The sequence below is a fragment of the Scatophagus argus genome, chromosome 19 (assembly GCF_020382885.2).
Source record: "Scatophagus argus isolate fScaArg1 chromosome 19, fScaArg1.pri, whole genome shotgun sequence".
In the NCBI taxonomy this organism is placed as follows: Eukaryota; Metazoa; Chordata; class Actinopteri; family Scatophagidae; genus Scatophagus; species Scatophagus argus.
In genome coordinates, this window is record NC_058511.1 from 7,053,866 (window position 1) to 7,072,515 (window position 18,650).

Here is an 18,650-nt window from a genome sequence, read left to right on the forward strand (position 1 = left end):
CGTGCCAGGGGCCTTAACATTCAAAACGGCTTGACCTGCAGTGGCTACATTATAAGCTGTTTTTATTTTGTTATATAGTAAATTGCCTCTCAAGCATTTATTACAGCATCTTTTATTTCTTTATTTTTTATGAGAGTCACAGCAATGTTTTTCTTCTGTTTTACTCCAGCAGCAACGACAGGCCTGTGACCGTGTCAAGTTGCAAATTGGCAAGAACTACAAAAGCAACCTCAGACTTCTTTATCGCTGCCTCGACCCCCCCAGTCTCTATTGTACTCACTCTTAGGTGGAGATAAACACTCCATATGCTTATAGAAACAGGTGTCAGGCTTCAGGAAGACACACACACACACACACACACACACACGTTCACATACACATAGTTAATTATTTATCTACTTACTGAAATGCTGACATACACACCACAGTAGCGTCACTTTAGCCTACACAGGTTACTGTCACTGATGGATGTGCGTAGGCCTACGGCTGCTGGCGTGGGGGGTACTTCTAAGTGTACTCCCAAGTATTGTCATATGTACGAGTATGAGAATAAAGTTTTTTTTTCCAATAGCTTATTCTAGAACTGCTTTATCTAAATTTTACAATAGAATTACTGTTTTTTTATTCTAACATAACACAAAATGTGATAATTTGCTAATCCTATTTTAAACATACACTTACCTAAAAACAGTAAAAACACCATTTTTGTAGGGTTTTACTTCTTGAAATTAGCACAGGAACAAGAAAGAGTGGGAAGGTTTTGTGGAAGGCTCCAAACCACCTGTTTGGAACATTCCACAGGTAAACAGGTTAACTGGTGACAGGTGATAGTACCTTGACTGGATATGAAAGGAGCATCCTCCGAAAGGGCTCAGCCATGAAGCTCATGAAGGTTCACCACTTTGTGAAACACATGATTGTATAACACATTTGCATTTTGTTTATTTACGTGGAACACAGCGACCAAACTTTATTCTTTTCTTTTTCTTTTCTTTTCTTTTTCTTTAGTTTCGGGGTTGTTTATTTTGTAGGAGAGTCTCCTAGTATCAAGATTTTCCCCTAAATGTGAACAGTTTATTTTTGATATTGTGCTAATAATAGTCTCTAGTGATAATTTTCCACAGGACGCTGCTGCAACTGTTTCTACTATGGAAGCAGTGAGTGTGGACGGATCTATTCAGCGCATACGAGGGGGGGTTTGAAGTACCACACGTAAATTACAAGTCGGAAAATCATTATGAAATACCGTTTAAATGACAGATACATTTATTTTGACACGTACTCTCATCCTGTACCATTACAAAGTGTACTCACGTCCATGGAAGTCAGACGGAGTGTGTTTAATCGCCCTGAAAGAGGAAAGAAAACCCTCTAGTGGTAACTTGGGCAAGTCGGATGAAAACCGAGCTCTGTGCCACATCTTCCTCTAAATGATAAAGCCGCTTTGCTCCAACTGAAGGCAGGACCGACTATACAAGAGCCGAGCTTTAAGAAACGACATTTAAGCAGCTCTGGTAAAACTTTTAATGTTTTTTGTTTTCTGTGTGTGACACTAAAAACTCACACGGGCAACTTCAGTGATTCTCGTGTTGTGTTTTTTACAGGATGTGTCAGTGGGAGGAGGTCTTATGTTAGTCTGCTGTAACGGTGAAGTTAGTCTTTTGTTGACATCATACTGAGGCAAAGTGGTCTCAGCCGAAGTGGACTTGTCAGCCGGAGGAGTCATACGCAACTTTACTCCTGAAAAAAGGTATGTTTTCATCACTTTACTCGGGCTGCTGCACTGTCCAGTGTGCTCCAGTGGTCGGTCTGCCCCGCCAGGCTGCTGTGGCGATTCCCCCAAAGCAGAAGAGGGTGTTAAACGGGCTACACCCATGCAAGACCAGACTACATCTCACCTACACTTCACGGCATCTTAAAACTGTTTGTAAAGTTTTACCCAGTGATGGCATTTTAAAAAAAAAACCCAAGACAACAACAACAACAACAACAAAAAACACATAGAAAAAAAAAATCCTCAAAAATGGTATTGATCTTCATTGACAAAATAGGGCAATGTGGTAATATTTCTAAGGACATTTTCTTAATTGAATAAGCTGGCATGTATCACAGCATGATGTGTGTGTGTGCGTGCAAGACCACATAAAATAAATAAATAAATAAAACTGTTCAGAGCAATGATTTGTCCTCCTCCACTGTAGGCACAAACGTGTAAAACAGTAGCTTCAGAAGCTTATTAATGGAATGATTTACTGTAGTTGTGTATGTGTGTGTGTGTGTGTGTGTGTGTGTGTGTGTGTGATGATTGTTTTGTGTGGAAGAAGCTGTCTAGTTGTGTTCTTGCGTACGTATAATTTGCACTCATGTCCTTTATGGAGATTTCTGGAATAAAATCAAAGAATAACCAATTACTAACTTATTTAGCTAATTCACTAAAGTATTTTTTAATTAGGCCCACAGATAAAAAAAAAATAACAAACTTGTTGTATAATATGGTAATTTTCTCTAATCACTATGTGATTCTGCTGAAAGTCCATAAATGATAATATTGAGTTAGGGTGCAGCCCGGAGAAAAATAAAATAGATGCAGTGTTGATGGACACGGAGCTACACAGCTAAAGGTGCGTCAAGCTCTGTCCATCGCTTAAAGCTCGTGTCTTGACATAATTATGCCTGCCAGCCCACACGTTTTTTAAACTACTACTCCACAGCGTTGTTGCTGTTTTCTCACATTTTATAATAGCAAAAGTAATCCAAGCCAACATGCGAGGACTGCGTATTCAAAATGAAATAATCCCACTCACCAGCTGAAACGTTCTTACAAACTTACTGCTGTAATAATAACAGCAAATGTAAGGATTTTGCAGTTGTGAAGTTTTGCCTGCAGATCTGTGACATTAGCAAGCATGCTGCAGAATTACAATTAAATTTTGAAACCAAAAGCAGACATTTGAAATGCATGCACATAGAAAAAAAAAATGTTCGTTTTTTCCTCTTGAGCCTTCATATATTTCTGCCCTGCGTGTGCCCCAGATTGATAGCTACACCTCCTCCCTCTCATAAACCTCAGCGCTACTATCCTGTTGCCTTGACTACTGGTGTGTCAGGGGACTTCATCCTGATCCACTGCATGATATTCTCTGACACTAGTTCAGAGAGGCTGCCACGAAGCAGCGCTGAAAGTGAGAGTAACTGGAGAGCTCATTTTGTCTTGTTTTCTTCCTCTTACACTGGACCAACTCCTCACCCACCTGAAGCGGTCTTGGTTGCCAGGAGCCCACCGTATGTACTTCAGAGTGTAGTGCCGTTCTGCTCCAACGTAGCACAGCAGGTTATGTGCGCCACAAAAAAAAAAAAAAGAAAAAAAAAAGGAAGTCTGCTTTCTTTCTGTGCACCGGACCAGTTTGTTTGATTTACATTCCATTCAAAAGAGGCACGAAACAAGACAGCATGAAAAATGTTTTCTCTGTCGTGTTTATGCAGAGTTGAGGAAATGTTTAGTCAAATGTCCATTCTCTTTTGGAGGAAATGAAAGGAAATGAGCCCACTGATTAACAAGCTTTGTTTTAGGGCTGCAACTAAAGCTTACTGTCATTATCTGTTGACCTGCTGATTTTTTGATTCGTGTTTTTTTCCAGAGTACAAAAAGTACAAGGTCTTATTTTGTCTGCTCAGCAGTTGACAAGTATGAAATCTGCTGTTATAGAAGACTAAGAAAATAGGTGAATATTTATTTCAAATATCTATTTTTTTGATGTGAACTTTGACACCAGTTGTTTTTTTTCTTTCCTCGCTCATGATGCACAATGTCAGAGGCATAATGAGCTCCATCAGCTGTGTGTCATGCCTTATGGATCCACGTCTTTATCTTCACACACAGCCTTCATCTCTCCTTCGCTGACTGTCTTATTTGCTATGCAAGAAGTAACAAGCATCTGGAAAAAGAGTAAAGGCTTTCTTTGTTGTGACAAGCCATTACCCAGGAAATGAGGTGGGTCTAAGAATGGCAAACAGCAGTGAAACTGGCCTGGTCAGAGGTTTACAGGATCCCCACTGTAGCCTTGGGGAAGGGGGGTACTGTGTGAAACAGTCTCATTAGGCAGGGAACCTACTGGAAAAAGTGGACCATATAGAGCAGGGAAGGCTATGGGGGTTGGGGACAAGGAAGGGGACTGTTGCTGTGTAATTGAGGGGAATTGCAAACACTGAGCGAAGAATGGCAGTTTCGCAGGGCTGTTGTGTATCAAACAACGTTCGCAGACTGTGTACAATAGGTTACTGCTTACAGTGTTCTGCATCCCCTGCCAGTCAAGGCAGCGAGAGCAATATTCTCTGTGCAAAGGAGGTCACGTAGATGTCAGCGGAGAGCAATATCTGGAGGTTATTTCTGACCACATTTCAAAACATTTTCCACTGCACCGTGTAGCAACTTTAAAAAGTGACACGAGAAAATCCCGGCTCTCTGCTGCAAAAACGAACAAACACTCTGATTCGGGGCCCTGCGTGCTTGTGTTGTGAATCGCTTACATTTTAGAAGCACAAATGGAATAAACACACAGCCAATTGCAAAGTGTGTCGAGGCAAGCGACAGCAGCAGCAGTCAGTAAAACAATATAGAATAAGCCTTAATTGCAGCCCCGAGTTTGTCTGTTGGATTCTAGTTTTACTATAGACTTTAATGAGCATAATTAAGAGGGCAGTGGAATATGTGACACTGTTTTTTTGTCCCGCAGTCTTTGATTTGTGTGTTTGTATTATTTATTTTTTACTGTTTTCTCCCTAAATTATAAATAATTTTGTAAGCAAGCCCATTAAGCCTGAGAGCTTCTTGAAATCTCATGGCAGCACTTCTCAGTCTTGCAGCTTGGATTCCTCTGGGTTTCATGTGGCTTTGTGCGTTGGAGGGAATAAACAGCAACGCCCATATGTCTGCTCCCGCTCAGCCTGCACACTGAGTTGTCCTGGAAAAGTCCATGTGACCAAGAGCTGAGGAGGCGCTGCCGCTTCCTCATCCTGTTGTATGTTCGAGTGGAAGGCCTGGCCTGCAGGCCAGTGTCAATGCCATGGCCCTGTTGGAACGTAGTAAGCAGACAGTGATATTATATTCTCAAGTGAGCATCCCTTTCATTCTAGAAGGTCACTCCATCACTGTAGTGTTCATAAACTTGCCACAAAGTTGGATACGGCACCACAAAATCATTTGCTGTTATCATAGTGAGATTTTTATCCATGAGAGCAGCTTCTGTTGGTTGGTCCACCATTTTGGTTTTTTATTTTGATAGATTGCCAGGAAATTGTGTGCAGATGTGTTTTGCCCAGAAGATGAGTTCCCTCACTTTTCCTCTAGCACCAGATGATTTAGGTTTTTCACACTATTTTCACAAGCGAAATATCTCAGCATCGACTCGATGGATTGACACAAATTTGGGAACGTGTTGGCATGCTGATGTTAGCATTTAGCTCAAAGCACTTCTGCACTTACAGTTCAGAGTCTGTAGACTCTTAAGCCTTCTTCTAGATCTTTCAATGCTTCCAACAAAAATTACATTAAATGTTATAGCAGTTAAATATTACGCCATTGCTTCAAATGTTTTCAGCCTCACTTGTGAAGGTTATCATGAGGTTTTTTCTTTTTTTTGCAGCATGCCCTTTGCTGAACTGCTGATTTCACAATTGCATGTGCACAAATAAGAAATTGTGGGTAAGAAATAGGCTGTATTGATGTGTTGTGCGTTTGGTTTCCCTGTTTTCTTTTCCATCCATAAGCCTGAGCGACCCTGTGAAGAGTTTGTGTCAGCGGCTGTTTCCCAAACCTGCCTGCCTCTCTCATGTTACTCTCGATTCATGAAACAGCAGGAAATTACACCTGGGCGACAATTATGAGAGAAGAGGGCATGGAGGAAAGAAAAGACCTTATCCAAATTCACACTGCTCTCATTCGTTCCACGCCCGATAGAATCGTTCTGGTGGCAGTAACACAGGAGCAATGGGATTTCAATAATTGAAAGAACATCAGGATAATACGTCTCTCTCTGCAATTCATCATGGGTAACTCAGAGGAGTGTTGTTCAGAGGGATTATTAAGCAATTGTAGAGCAGGTATTAGCAAAGCAGCTCGCATAGTATAGCTGGAAATAGTGTTTCTCTCTATGTGTCATACTTTTTCCATTCTTTCTTCCTCCCTGCCCCCTCACATCTCCCTTTTCTGTCCCACCCACACACACTCACACACACACTTTACCAGATACATTATAAAAGATTAGCTCTGCCATTGTGTGCTTTTTCTTTTTACAATCTGACCTTGTTGATCTTTGTCTCTTTCATTTCTTTCTTTCATACAGGGCTACACACTAAAACCTCTTAGATGGAGATAGATGGATGGATTTGATTTGTCCTGGTGTTAATTGCCAATAAATTTGTGTTTTCCCACTTTTCCCTTGCTTGCACAGAATATACAAAATAGATACTCTCTCCTCTTACTTGGCATAGAAAAAGTCTGCCCACGCCACCTCTTGTTAACTTAAAAAAAATCACCATGCAAGTGTCGTAACTTTTTTCGCTTGCTAACACACCCGTGTTTGTCTCTGTTTTATCAGTGGGATTTGTGTTGCATATAACACCTTTTATGCTGTTATGGTTTTGTTGTGGATATGCAGTTTTTATGCATCCTCATACCCCAAATCATGAATACCCCTGCATACATGAATAAACAGATTTTTCTGAACATAACCATGGAAACAGTATTTAGACAAACCACAGAAGCTAAAGGTGAATAGGCCCAGGTGGTCAAATGGTCCACTGCCTTTGTTTGCATTGGTATTTTTTATCCATCATTTGTGTTTCTCTTTAATCAGTGCATGAACTCCACCCGCTTAAGATCAATTAGAATATTCATTTTTCACATTAAAGTGGGGATTATTGTTGAGGCAAATGTCTGCCCTTCTCAGTAAGAACAGTCAGTATCAGCCTGACCTTTTAGAAAGTGGCTTTATTGAGAATTACAATGCCCCAGGACACTTGTCCTTCCACCAAGCAGCGTAGGGTCGATAAATTATCTCCGTGCCACAGGATTCATACTGTATCCACAGAGACCGAGCCACCTCAGTGCATAGACACACATATGTTGTAACCTCATGACATTTGAGTCGTAATCTTATCTTATTTTTTCTCCCCTGTGTGCAATCTCAACTGTCCAGATCTCATTTGGTTGCCTGAGGAGCATCTTTATTACATGTTTTATAATAAAAAAACTGCTGCAAGCTGGGGGGGAACGATTGAACCGATGAATTATTTATGATATCCGTACGAGGGTACTAATGAGGGTTGTTGGTCTCCTGCAGGAGCAGAGAAAGCTGAGCAGCCAGCAGCGTGGGGAGTAAAAAACACAGAGGGAGTGGAGAGGACGGTAGAAACACCAGCCCAGCTATCTGCCTGCCCGAGCGTGCCGTGTCATGGGGAAACAGAACAGCAAGCTGCGGCCTGAGGTCCTGAACGACCTGAGAGAAAACACAGAGTTCACTGACCACGAGCTGCAGGAGTGGTACCGCGGCTTCCTCAAGGACTGTCCCACCGGCCACCTCACTGTGGAGGAGTTCAAAAAGATCTATGCCAACTTCTTCCCCTACGGAGACGCCTCAAAGTTTGCCGAGCACGTCTTTCGCACTTTTGACACCAACGGTGATGCCACCATTGACTTCAGGGAGTTCATCATCGCCCTGAGCGTGACGTCTCGCGGCGGGCTGGAGCAGAAGCTGCGCTGGGCTTTCAGCATGTACGACCTGGACGGGAATGGATACATCAGCCGGGCAGAGATGCTGGAGATAGTTCAGGTGAGGACACACTGTATTCACACACACAGAGTAGTGTTTTGTCATGGATGTTTATGCTGTACATACCAGTCTCTCACCAGCCTCACTCTGCTTCATTTGACATATAAATGTGACCTGATGAGGTTAATGTTTCATTGGTTTTGTCTCGTGAGAATTTTAATTTAGTGAAGACTCCCCGATTTTTTTAAGGAAAAGAAAGTCTGAACCCAGAAGAGTAAAATCAGAGCAAAATGCTTAATCAGATTGCTTTTGCAGTAGCACATTTTAAGCCACTGTATTCAACATCACAAAATAAAAAAGTACAGTTTATTCAAAACTGGACACTAAGATGAATTATTATTTGCTCTGCAGATTTTAATTTCAAGTAGGGCTGCAAGTAATGATTACTTTAAAATTTTGGTTGAGGTTAACTGATTATTTGCGTGGTCTGTAAACTGACAAATGAAAGCGACATAATGCCATAACAGCATCCTTAATACCAAGGTGACATTTTCAAATGTTTTGTCTGACCAACAGTCTAAAACCTTAAGCTATTCAGTTCACTGTCACATAAAGACAAAGCAGAGCAGCAAATCCTCACATCTCAGCGCTGTTATCACTTTGGTATAAGCGTTTGATAAATTTCTGAAAAAGGGAATCAGTTCTCAGAATAGTTGCCAGTTATTCATTAATGCACTCATGGTTTAACTGCCCTTGTCGTATGCATTTTAGCTCACTGTCTAATGACTGTTTTTAAGCTTAGTAGTCAGGAGATTTTCACCTCACATCATGGATGCAGGCTGCCCTTCCTGTTTTTTTCTTATCACTGTGGCTATATTTACTCTTCCAATATGGTGAGCTGAGCAGCCTGCAGGGCCCTATCAATATTGGCTCAGTCCTTTGTGTTTGTGGATACAAATGAATGTAAAAAAAAAAACACGCATCAGTGCTTTTGTTACTGTATAATAGTTGTGTTTTTCAGCAAAACCTTTTCAAAACCTTTACGTGAGCTGTGTATATTTTATAAGATATAAATGGAGACATTATAGCCTGTTCAGATGGACCAACTGTGACTAACAGCAGGATGAGCTTTAGTCCCCAGAACAGCAACTTTACCAGGTAGCAACAGAAAACAGGTCAAAGCATTCAGACGAAACAATGTCAGGTGGGAGCAGTCATTCTTCATCTTTACTGCCTCAGAGGTTCACGCGGCAGCCAACCAAATGAATGCACGTAACAGCATTATCGTTCTGGCTGTTGTAGGCCATTTACAAGATGGTGTCTTCAGTGATGAAGATGCCAGAGGACGAATCTACACCAGAGAAAAGGACGGATAAGATCTTCAGACAGATGGACATCGACAATGATGGTAAGACTGATTTTATTTTATTGATTTATTCATTTCTGTGTGTATACTTTTTTGACATATTTATTGCAGACTAAAAGTATTTGGAAATGATTTACTTTAAGTTTAGCATTAATAAGCACTGTTTAAACATTTGCTACGTGGTTAATAATGATGGTGTACTTCTAAGACAACATGAATTTCTAAACAACTGTAACTCCTACTGCTATAAGTGGACACTGCTGTATAAACATATACTGATTGATAATATGAAATAACATGTAATAATATAAAATCTTCATAGGAGAGATTATAATCGCTCACAAATCCTGTATGTACATAAAAACACAGCCTTTATAGTGTCTTATAAACCATTTTTAAATGATTGTGTACTACTTAGAAAGTGTTACCAAGCTATTTTTATAGATATTTAATGAGTATGCAGGTGCTCTATGACTGCAAAGCTGAAATATGCCAAGACTCAGAATGAAACTTCTTGAGAAACAAAAGTAAACTAATAACTGGATTAAGGATTTTGCTAGAACTGGTAATGTCGTCTGTTTGGAAAGAAACGATCACACCAAGACAGAACAAAATGCAGACACATCATGAAAGATCAGTTACGTAATAATCTTTGACGTTATACACTGACTACCACAGAGAGTAACAGGAAATAAGGAAAGATGGATGAGGGAGACAGACGGAGACACAGAGAGAGAAATAACATGTCATGTAACAACGTGAAGTAACATGACGCACGAGATTATTAACAGCCTTTCGCATCTGAGCCTGCTGAGCCTCCTCAATGCCAGCGGTTTGACATTTAGCGTGAAAAGGTGACGCTACACCCATGTCACAGGTATCTACGCATTTCCAGAGTCTTACGGTTCTGGATGTTTGTGTCACTTCTCACTCAGCTTGTGTTTTGTGTGCTCGATTAGTCAGAACATGAAACAGAGATTATTTCTTTCCAGTGTTGCCAGTTTTAGTTAGCTTTTGTTTTAACTGAGTTCCTTGGAAATTTTGATTCTAATTTTTACTCCTCAAGTAGGATGTGAAATATTTAAGTCATGCATTATATTTACATTTTTTACGTTATGTTTCTGTTTTATTTATTTATTTTTTACTTCATTAACATTTATAAAGTTGTTATTATGGGTAGAATTATGTGGCCAGTAACAAATAATACAAAGGATTAAAAAGAAGTAAAATATTACTTAGAAATTAGTTACTAATAGGAGGTTCTGCTATTCTCATGAACTTCAGTAATAATGGTATATAAAATACTACATTTGAGCTTCAAGTTTCAAAATTGTACTGCTGTTTCATTGCTATGTTTGGTCAAAGTGCAACACACCTGAAGAAGCCCCGTAATTATTTGAAAATCGTACAACAGCGTCACCTGCTGACACGACTTGACATCTACGAATACCTCAATTCACCTGTCATAAACATGTTCATGCAGATTCACTGTAGCTTCTTTCAAATATGTTGTGTCCTTTGACTGCACTGTGTTATTTGGGGCAGCAGTGATTATGTTTTAAGCTCAAAAGGACCACCAGAAGCTTTCCTGTTTCTGATTTTAGTGGGCGGTCACCGAATGATTCACCCCATCATCACGTGTTCGGCTTCTGCTGAATGTGAATCGTTTTTTTTTTTTGGTCTCCGCTTCGCAGGTAGATTGTCTTTGGAGGAGTTCATTAAAGGTGCCAAGAGCGACCCGTCCATTGTCAGACTGCTGCAGTCGGATCAGGGAGCCTCTCGTCAGTTCTGAGGACAGAGACAATGACAGACAAGCGCTCTCTAAAAACGTAATCACAAACCCACATCCGTCCAGCTGCGTGCTGCTCACATTAAGATCATCACAGCCCACTCCTTCGAACCTAAAAAGACAGTCCTTTCATTTGAACAACACTCCATGTCTTAAAGTTTACATTTCCAACACATCCTTCTTTTTTCTGTGGTTCCTTTTCTGTGGGCCATGCTGTGCTTTCAGGTGAGGTATTCAGTGTATATGCTTTTATAGCTCATCTGCCTTGAAATGACCTGTTTTCCCTAAGTTAAGTGCCATATCATATATTTATACTGACTGGATAATGTGCTTGCAAGTATTATGACTCCCATAATGTTACACTAACAGGAGACTAATTACATCACTTCACATAATTTGATTGGACTTCCTTCTGTTAAAAAAAGTGGCTTATTGATGTGCAGGATGTCAATTGTATCTTAAGTTTCTGTTCTAAGCAAGTCCAGTATGCTTTTGGTATTGCATGCGCTCGGTGATACGCGTTTTCTGATATTGTGACAGTTCATGTGAATAAGGAAGCCGTGATTGTTTTTATTCCTTTTTATTTTTGTAACAAAAATGTCATTTTGTTTTCACAGAATTGAAATAAAGTCGTGTAAGAAAAATCTACACAGGAAGTCCCACAGTATCCCCTTGTCCCGGACAGACATGATGTAAACCCTCCCAAGATTCACACTTACTGATTTAAAAAGAGAAAAAAAAAAAAACATACGTAAGTCACATCAGGTTGGACATTGAAGCATGACTTTGACAATCCACATCTTAAAATAGGTGCTCGAGGGTGGCTGAAGGAGGGAGAGGGGAACGATGTTTAAAGTACACTTAAAATGGAGAACTGAAATGCCAGATTCAGAACCTCCTCCCTCCTCTCGTCAGCTGGCGGTGGCCATATAAATACGCAGCTTCTAACGTTCAGCAGGTATGTGAGGCAGAGTTCACTCCAGGGACACGGCACATGTCCCCACCCCTCCCCTCCCGTCCCGTCCCCGCCTGAGTGACAAAAATTATGTGAGAAACTGCAGGTGTCTCTCATGTGTCTTTTCTGGAGTATTTCAGTAACTGGGCAACCCGGGCCTCCCATTCGTCCACAGGAGAAGGGAGGCGTGTAGCGCAGGACAAGATCAGACCAGATCCAACCAAGACTATTTGGATAAGATCCCGTCCAGGTTGGGCTCATAACTCGTCCTTGCCAAAGTCATCATCCAGGTCGACATCACTGAGGTCGTAGTCCTCCTCCACAGGAAGCTGCAGTTGACAAGAAATGTAAAATAAAAGACTGTAAGACATGAAAATTTTGCTCTCTTCTGAAATTGAGGCAAAGAAAAACTACAAACTTTCTTACTCTATATTCATATTATGGTTTCTTGACATATTTCTCTTTGTGCATGACTGCAGTACAGAGGCAGCAATTAATAGATTTTTTTTTTTGCAATAAGCCGGACAGAAACCGTATGCACTACGACCCATTTTTGGACCCTGCAAATTTTAAAACCAGGCCATGCAGTTTGGGGGGTTTGATATGGCTGATTGAATTCCCAAACAGTCAATGATCTGGCTTTTAAACTACTGAATGGATTTCTAACAGCTTGAGCAGTTCTACGGTCTGATTTTCCCTCACGGCTGCTGTCAACAGATCACTTATAAAGCTTGTTTTAACATAAGTAATTTTTTGTATGTTGAGGATAGAAGTCTTGATTGAGATTACGTTGTGATAGAAATACAACACTGTAGAACAGACAGAATATGTCGTAAGAACCTTCCCACTCTTTTGCCTTCTGTCTTCTCTGCCCATGCTCCCACTCACCTGTCCATCTTTGCCGTCCCAGGGTTCAACAGCGTGAATCTTGGGCATGGCACCTCCTCCCAAGGTGGCTGTTGAGCCACGGCCCACAGAAAGCTCCCTGAAGAGAAGAAGAACCATGTGAGCGCCGTTGTTCAGCTTACTCTGAAGTGGGTTTTTATTCTGACCCTTGTCGCGATGAAATAACAAAACATCAGACAACAGCGCCCTCACCCTCCCCGGCTTACCTGAGGAACTCGTGAATGCCAGTCTCACTGAAGGAGCCCCTGAGGAGCGCAAATTTCATCTTGCGAGTGTTGATGGCGGCCATGGCAGGGTAGCCAAATCCACCAATACCCAGAGAGGCCTCCAGCTCCATCTGGGCTCCTGCCTCAGTCCACAGCCAGCTGACAAAGGAACAGCGGGCTGTTAGTCACAGTCATAGTCAACCATTGGATTAATAATATATGACTAGTGTCTCATCCTTACCCCCACATCTTCTTCTTGTACTTGTCCGCCATCTTCATCATTACCTCAAGGTAACCATTTCTACCTGCTGCACCTGTTAAGATACGATGACACCAGTGATAGTGAGTGGCTCGAGCATTAAAAAGGGTCTAATCTTTTTTTGGTGTGAGAAATGTCCACGCACTGCACTGCTACTTTTAGCTTAGTTGATTAGCTGTTAAGAGATACAGTATCAGTTCATAAAGTCTGAGCTTCTGAAAACATAAAAAGTAAAACTTCCAGTGAACTGTGAACATGTCAAAGATACACACCACAGCTGCACTGCAGTGCCCACATTTTTGTTTAGTTTAAATTAGTGTTCTTTAAGGTCAAATGTGTTAACCAGCATGTTCAGTGCCTCACCTGTGTCCAGGATGTGTGGCAGGACAGCAATTATACACAGCTGGCTGTCCTCACAGGTGTTCTTCATGGTGTCTTCACTAAGGATCTGAGAGACAAACATTCGCAGTACACATAAACATGATGCTTGCTGTGAATCTACATTATTTTATGCATAAACAAATACTGTTAACACTTTATATAGTTGTGACTGACTGAATGCAATTGTTGTATTTTCTTTTGGGTTCAGTAACAGGCGCGTTATCATGCAGCGCTTGACAGTAAAAGCCTTTTGAATTTTGAGCCAGTTTAGTGTGAATATCTTTAACTTGTCCGGTCAGACGTGTCACTGCTCAAACAGCTAATGTTTAAACTGATTCATTTAACATTTAAGAAAGGTGATAATGGTGTGATTTATGACTTCAAGATGCCTTCAGATGCTTACTGTTGGCTCTGCTGCTATGAAATTGCACCATCTCTATGAACTTCCACACATTAGTGTCTGATGCAAATGCACAAGCGCACTGACCTCCAGCAGCTCAGGAGGAGATGCGTTGTCAGAGAACAGATCCAAAGCCCTCTCGATGATGTCACCTCGGGAGCGGCCTCCTTGGTAGTCTTCGGGCTCCTCGCCTTTGCGGAAAATCTTGATGGTGGGAAATCCTCGGATCTACACATACGTGTAATTAAAGTAACTGTATTAATCATGTTGCATGCGATAAAGCTGAGATTCTCATGACTGAACTGCAGCATAAAGAAGCTCCAGCTGCATTCATGGCTGCATGATATGAATAAAGAAATAAAGATTAAAATGATTTGCCATTTTGTTTTCAAAGGTGGGTTTCCTCAGGCAAAGTGAGGTGGTCTGACTTGGTGCTAAATAGTATGTTTCAACGCTTTGTTTGAACTGCAACAGTAACTAACTGTGTTAGAGACAAGCATGCAAGTTTTACCAGAGGCTTTTCTCAAATCACAATCATTTCGTGTTTGAGACCAAAACAAGCAGGCGTTGTTTACAAGGCCAAAGCCACATATGCAAAACATACAAAGATACACCTTTTTAACTGAAGGCTTAGTGGCCAGTGGAATACCCTGTTTACCAGCTACTTTCACTATTTAAATTTAGCTAAACTTACACAGCTGCTTAACACCATCACAGACGAGCGTAGCTGCTATGGCCAAAACTTCCCACCTTCCATCCGACTGTGTGGTGGCGTTTTGAACTGAGCAGTGCTGTTTCACGCTTTTGTAGAGTAGTTTGTACGTGAACTGTGCGATTCTTACTCACCCCATAGCGGCTGGACAAAACCTGGTGTACAGTAGCATCCACAGCTCCAAGGCGAACTTTGCCCTTGGTCTGCTCCTTGACAGCTGTGGCAGCAGCTGCCCACTCAGGCTCCAGGCTGTTGACAACAGAAGAGAGCAATGGTTAATGAGAACTCACTAGGACATACAGGAACTAAATCCACAGTAGAGAATTTAAAATTATATGTCAGTATTGTTTCTTATAATGTCATGTCCTAATGTCATTCCCCAACGATTTTGTGCTTCTGGATTACTGACTTCCAAATGCAGATCTTTAAATGCAAACTTTCTGCACATGGTTAAAGAAATAAACAGCTCAGACCTCTCTGGACACCAAACTTACTTTTTGCAGTGTCCACACCAGGGAGCGAAGAACTCAACCATCCACACATCGTCACTCTCCAGCACCATCTTGTCGAAGTTGTCATCAGTGAGCTCGACTACATCCTTCTTGCTCCCACTGCTGCTCTGCTGCTGGAGGGCAGTTGAGTGTTATTTAACCACGCTCAGCGAAGGGTTTCAATCTGTCCGATTTCAGCTAACTGCAAGGAGAAGCTACTGCATGGATTCACCACTGGATCTACCTGTTTACTGTAGCCAGAGCCGCCCGACTTGCCGCTCAGCCTCTCTTTCACCAGGGCACGCAAAGCGTTCATGGCTCCATCCACGATGGCCTGGCTGCTGCGCCCACCTGAAGGGTGAAGACACGCCGAGGTCAAGCAAAAGAGCAAATCAAAAGCAAACTGAGAAAGTACAAATGTGTTGCCTTTCCGAAATCCCCTTTTCTCTCAACTGTTTTAAAGAAATTTTAAATATAATAACAATAATAAACATCAAGATTTATATTTCTCACAAAGGCAGGGCTTGGTGAGGTCACTGTACAGAAAGAGTTCAAATTCACAAATCACAAAGCTGCATATTTGGCAACAGAAGCTATTTGTCTGGTGCAGTGTTTGTCTGTACCTTGGTACTCATCTGGCTTGTTCTTATTGGCTCCAAAGATCTTGATGGTGGGGAAACCTCTGACACCATACTGACCACCCAGTGATTTGTGCTGGTCTGCATCTACAGCACCAACCTTGACAATACCCTGAGGGATTTTAAAACAGACAAGTTGGAGTTGCAGCAAAATAGAGCAAGCCTGTTAAATATTTTCTTCATATAACATTAATGTGCTGACTCTGGAAGTTCACAAATCAACTAACCAAGCGCAACAGTTACTTATGTATACAGGATTTGATGACATTAGAGGTGATAAAAATGAGTGAAAAAACACATTTCATGGAATAAACAGTGAGTCTCGTTTTTATCCGGAGCAAACTTAAAATTATTAATTAATATTTAACTGTTATCTGCCTACGCCTCACGCTTCTGTTTGCAGTTATTCACACTGGAATTATAAACCCGTGGGTGGCATAAAACTGTGAGCTAAGAGCTTAGTAGTCATGATATAACTACAGTGTTGTCTTTTTGGTCCTGGTTTTTATCAGCGCAAAAAAAAAGAAAGAAAGAAAAAAAAAGACATCTTTATGATTAATTGTTTCTTGTGTCTGCAAATATCCAGTGGAAGAACATCATCATAATCATATTGCCAATAGCAGTATTCACTAAAAGAAATGTTTGGTTTACCTTGAGGGCAGTGGCTGCCTTCTTCCAATCTGGAGCAAGATTTTGACAGTGGCCACACCTGTGGTGATAAACAGTGGAGAAGGAGAGGGGGGGGGGGCAATATATGAAAATGTTTTATTACTACTGTTCATATATTACAATAGAGACACTATGAGATCAGCGGAAAATATTCCCGAAGTCCTTCAGCACAGGCCTGCTGAATGTGTTCAAAAAGCATCACAACTATTTGTCGCTGCTCTTCATCACAGAACTGGATGATCGAATATCAACACATCCTGTGAATATTTAACACCTTTAAGTTACATGGACTTGTGTCTATGTGCGCACATCTCCACTGGCTATTTGTTCATTAAAGAACTGTCTTTGCTCCTGCTATATAAAGCATTTTATGGTCTGGCCCCTGAATATATAACGGACATACTTTGAGTTTATTTATCCAACAGATTCCTCAGGTCACAAAGGAGAGACTTTATCTCTGAATTGGCAGAGTCCTTCAAAATCTGGTAACTTTTAAGAAATAACAAGTCATTTCCTGTTTAGTGTTTACTTTTACTTTGCTTTTGTTGTGTTGAGTGTGTTTTGCATGTATGCCTGCCTGCATCTGTGCTGAAACATATTCTGCTGTTTTCATCCCTCTGTAAAGCACAATCAATTTGTTTGTGTGAGACTTAAACTTTGCAATGGCAATCCAACCGAAGGAGGAGCCACCAGTTTTGCATACAAGTCTCTTCAAAATGTCTCTTTGAGGAAGACAAATTACTGACAGACTGACGAGTCAGTGAATCAGTGTGAAGCTATGGTCACCACCTGGTTGATCTGAGGACGCTTGTTCCTACCGAATTAGGGCCACCAAAGTTGTATGGACTCACCAGGGAGCGTAAAACTCCACCAGCCACAGACTGTCACTCTGGATCACCTCTCTGTTGAAGTTGGAGGCGGTGAGCTCGATCACATCATCACTAGCTGAGTAAAGGGCTTGGACAGACAGGACCAGGGAGCAGCCCAACACTCCTGAAGCACAAGATGAAGATACAGAAGGTTTACTCTCAGTAACGTATGTTCAAATGTAGTCAAGTAAATGGTCGGAACAGCCGAAGTAAGAAATAAAAGAACAGTGTTACGTCTATTTAAATACAGTTTGTGTGCAGAGTTATTGCGAATTTCTGTAATAGTGAGTCAAACTGGCGTTTCTTAATTCATTGATAGAACAATAATGGAGGCCTGGCACTGTTCTGTGCACCTTAACTTAGCTATTCAAGCTAACCACAACAGTGAAGACGCGGTCAAATACACCTAACATTAACAAATTCACAAAATTTACATATAAAAGAAGAACATACATCGTTTCTGTCATCACTCACCAAGTAAAAGTCTCATGGTTTGAACCGCTCGTCTCCTGCGTTAGCAACACACTCAGCCGGCCGCCGCTGCGTCTCCCAAAAAAAGTAGATCGAAAAATCCCACCGTGGCCCACGCTGATTGGCCAGCTGGAGGCGACGTTGCGCCTCAGCCAATCAGCGCACGCCGTGTAGTTTCTGAAAGCAGCACGCAGAGGAAGCGAAGGAGAAAGGAGGCAACTCCACCAAGTGGAGATGCAACAAATGTGACAAGGCTGAGTCTTAGGAGTCTAAAACAAGTGAAATGCAGAACTGCCTCATTTCCACATACATGTTTATATACAACAGACAGACAGAAAAGTTACAATTTATTGCATTTCGTATCAGACGTAGTGAAGCATGTCTCTTTATCTCTATCAGTGAAATTAAAATGTAGGCAACTAAAAACTACCGCTGTGTTATCATAACTTTGGAAATTGCATCCATCCGTATGCCATGGGAACAATTAAGGTAGATAAAAAAATATAAATATAAATTAAAAGTAGAATAATATATGTAATGGAAAAACAGAACACAGTTAAACCTGAGTACAGAAACCAGATGCAGGAAATGCAAACTAAACAGCGTATGTGTTGAATCACCCTCGTCAATACTATGTAATGATGTAATATTGGACTACTGATGCAATTACTTGCAACTTACCATAATGCTGTATCCATCTGAAGAGGAGGAGCTGATTAAGTACATTACACACTTTTGCCATAAGTACAATATTATTTACCTCGTAATG

At 41.2% G+C, this 18,650-nt stretch overlaps 2 protein-coding genes across 3 annotated transcripts; one reads left to right on the plus strand and one right to left on the minus strand.

Annotated features, from left to right (window-relative positions):
* The first annotated feature begins 1,365 nt into the window (after window positions 1-1,365).
* On the plus strand, window positions 1,366-11,572 carry hpcal1 (hippocalcin-like 1). The gene is made up of 5 exons (XM_046373073.1): window positions 1,366-1,514; window positions 1,605-1,750; window positions 7,341-7,829; window positions 9,072-9,177; window positions 10,830-11,572. The coding sequence occupies exons 3-5, from the start codon at window positions 7,452-7,454 to the stop codon at window positions 10,925-10,927; spliced, it is 582 nt and encodes a 193-aa protein (XP_046229029.1). The 5' UTR covers window positions 1,366-1,514; window positions 1,605-1,750; window positions 7,341-7,451; the 3' UTR covers window positions 10,928-11,572.
* Window positions 11,489-18,046, minus strand: pdia6 (protein disulfide isomerase family A, member 6). Of its 2 annotated transcripts, none has more exons than XM_046373072.1 (13): window positions 17,885-18,046; window positions 17,393-17,534; window positions 16,524-16,581; window positions 15,858-15,984; window positions 15,479-15,585; window positions 15,238-15,365; window positions 14,878-14,992; window positions 14,119-14,259; window positions 13,614-13,698; window positions 13,233-13,305; window positions 12,992-13,150; window positions 12,768-12,864; window positions 11,489-12,208 (listed from the first exon to the last, which is right to left on the minus strand). In XM_046373072.1, exons 1-13 carry the CDS (start codon window positions 17,898-17,900, stop codon window positions 12,137-12,139), a joined length of 1,320 nt encoding a protein of 439 aa, XP_046229028.1. In that variant the 5' UTR covers window positions 17,901-18,046; the 3' UTR covers window positions 11,489-12,136. The 2 variants fall into 2 exon arrangements, with proteins under 2 accessions (XP_046229028.1, XP_046229027.1); XM_046373071.1 differs by having other exon boundaries at window positions 15,238-15,368.
* Between the last annotated feature and the right edge of the window lie 604 nt (window positions 18,047-18,650).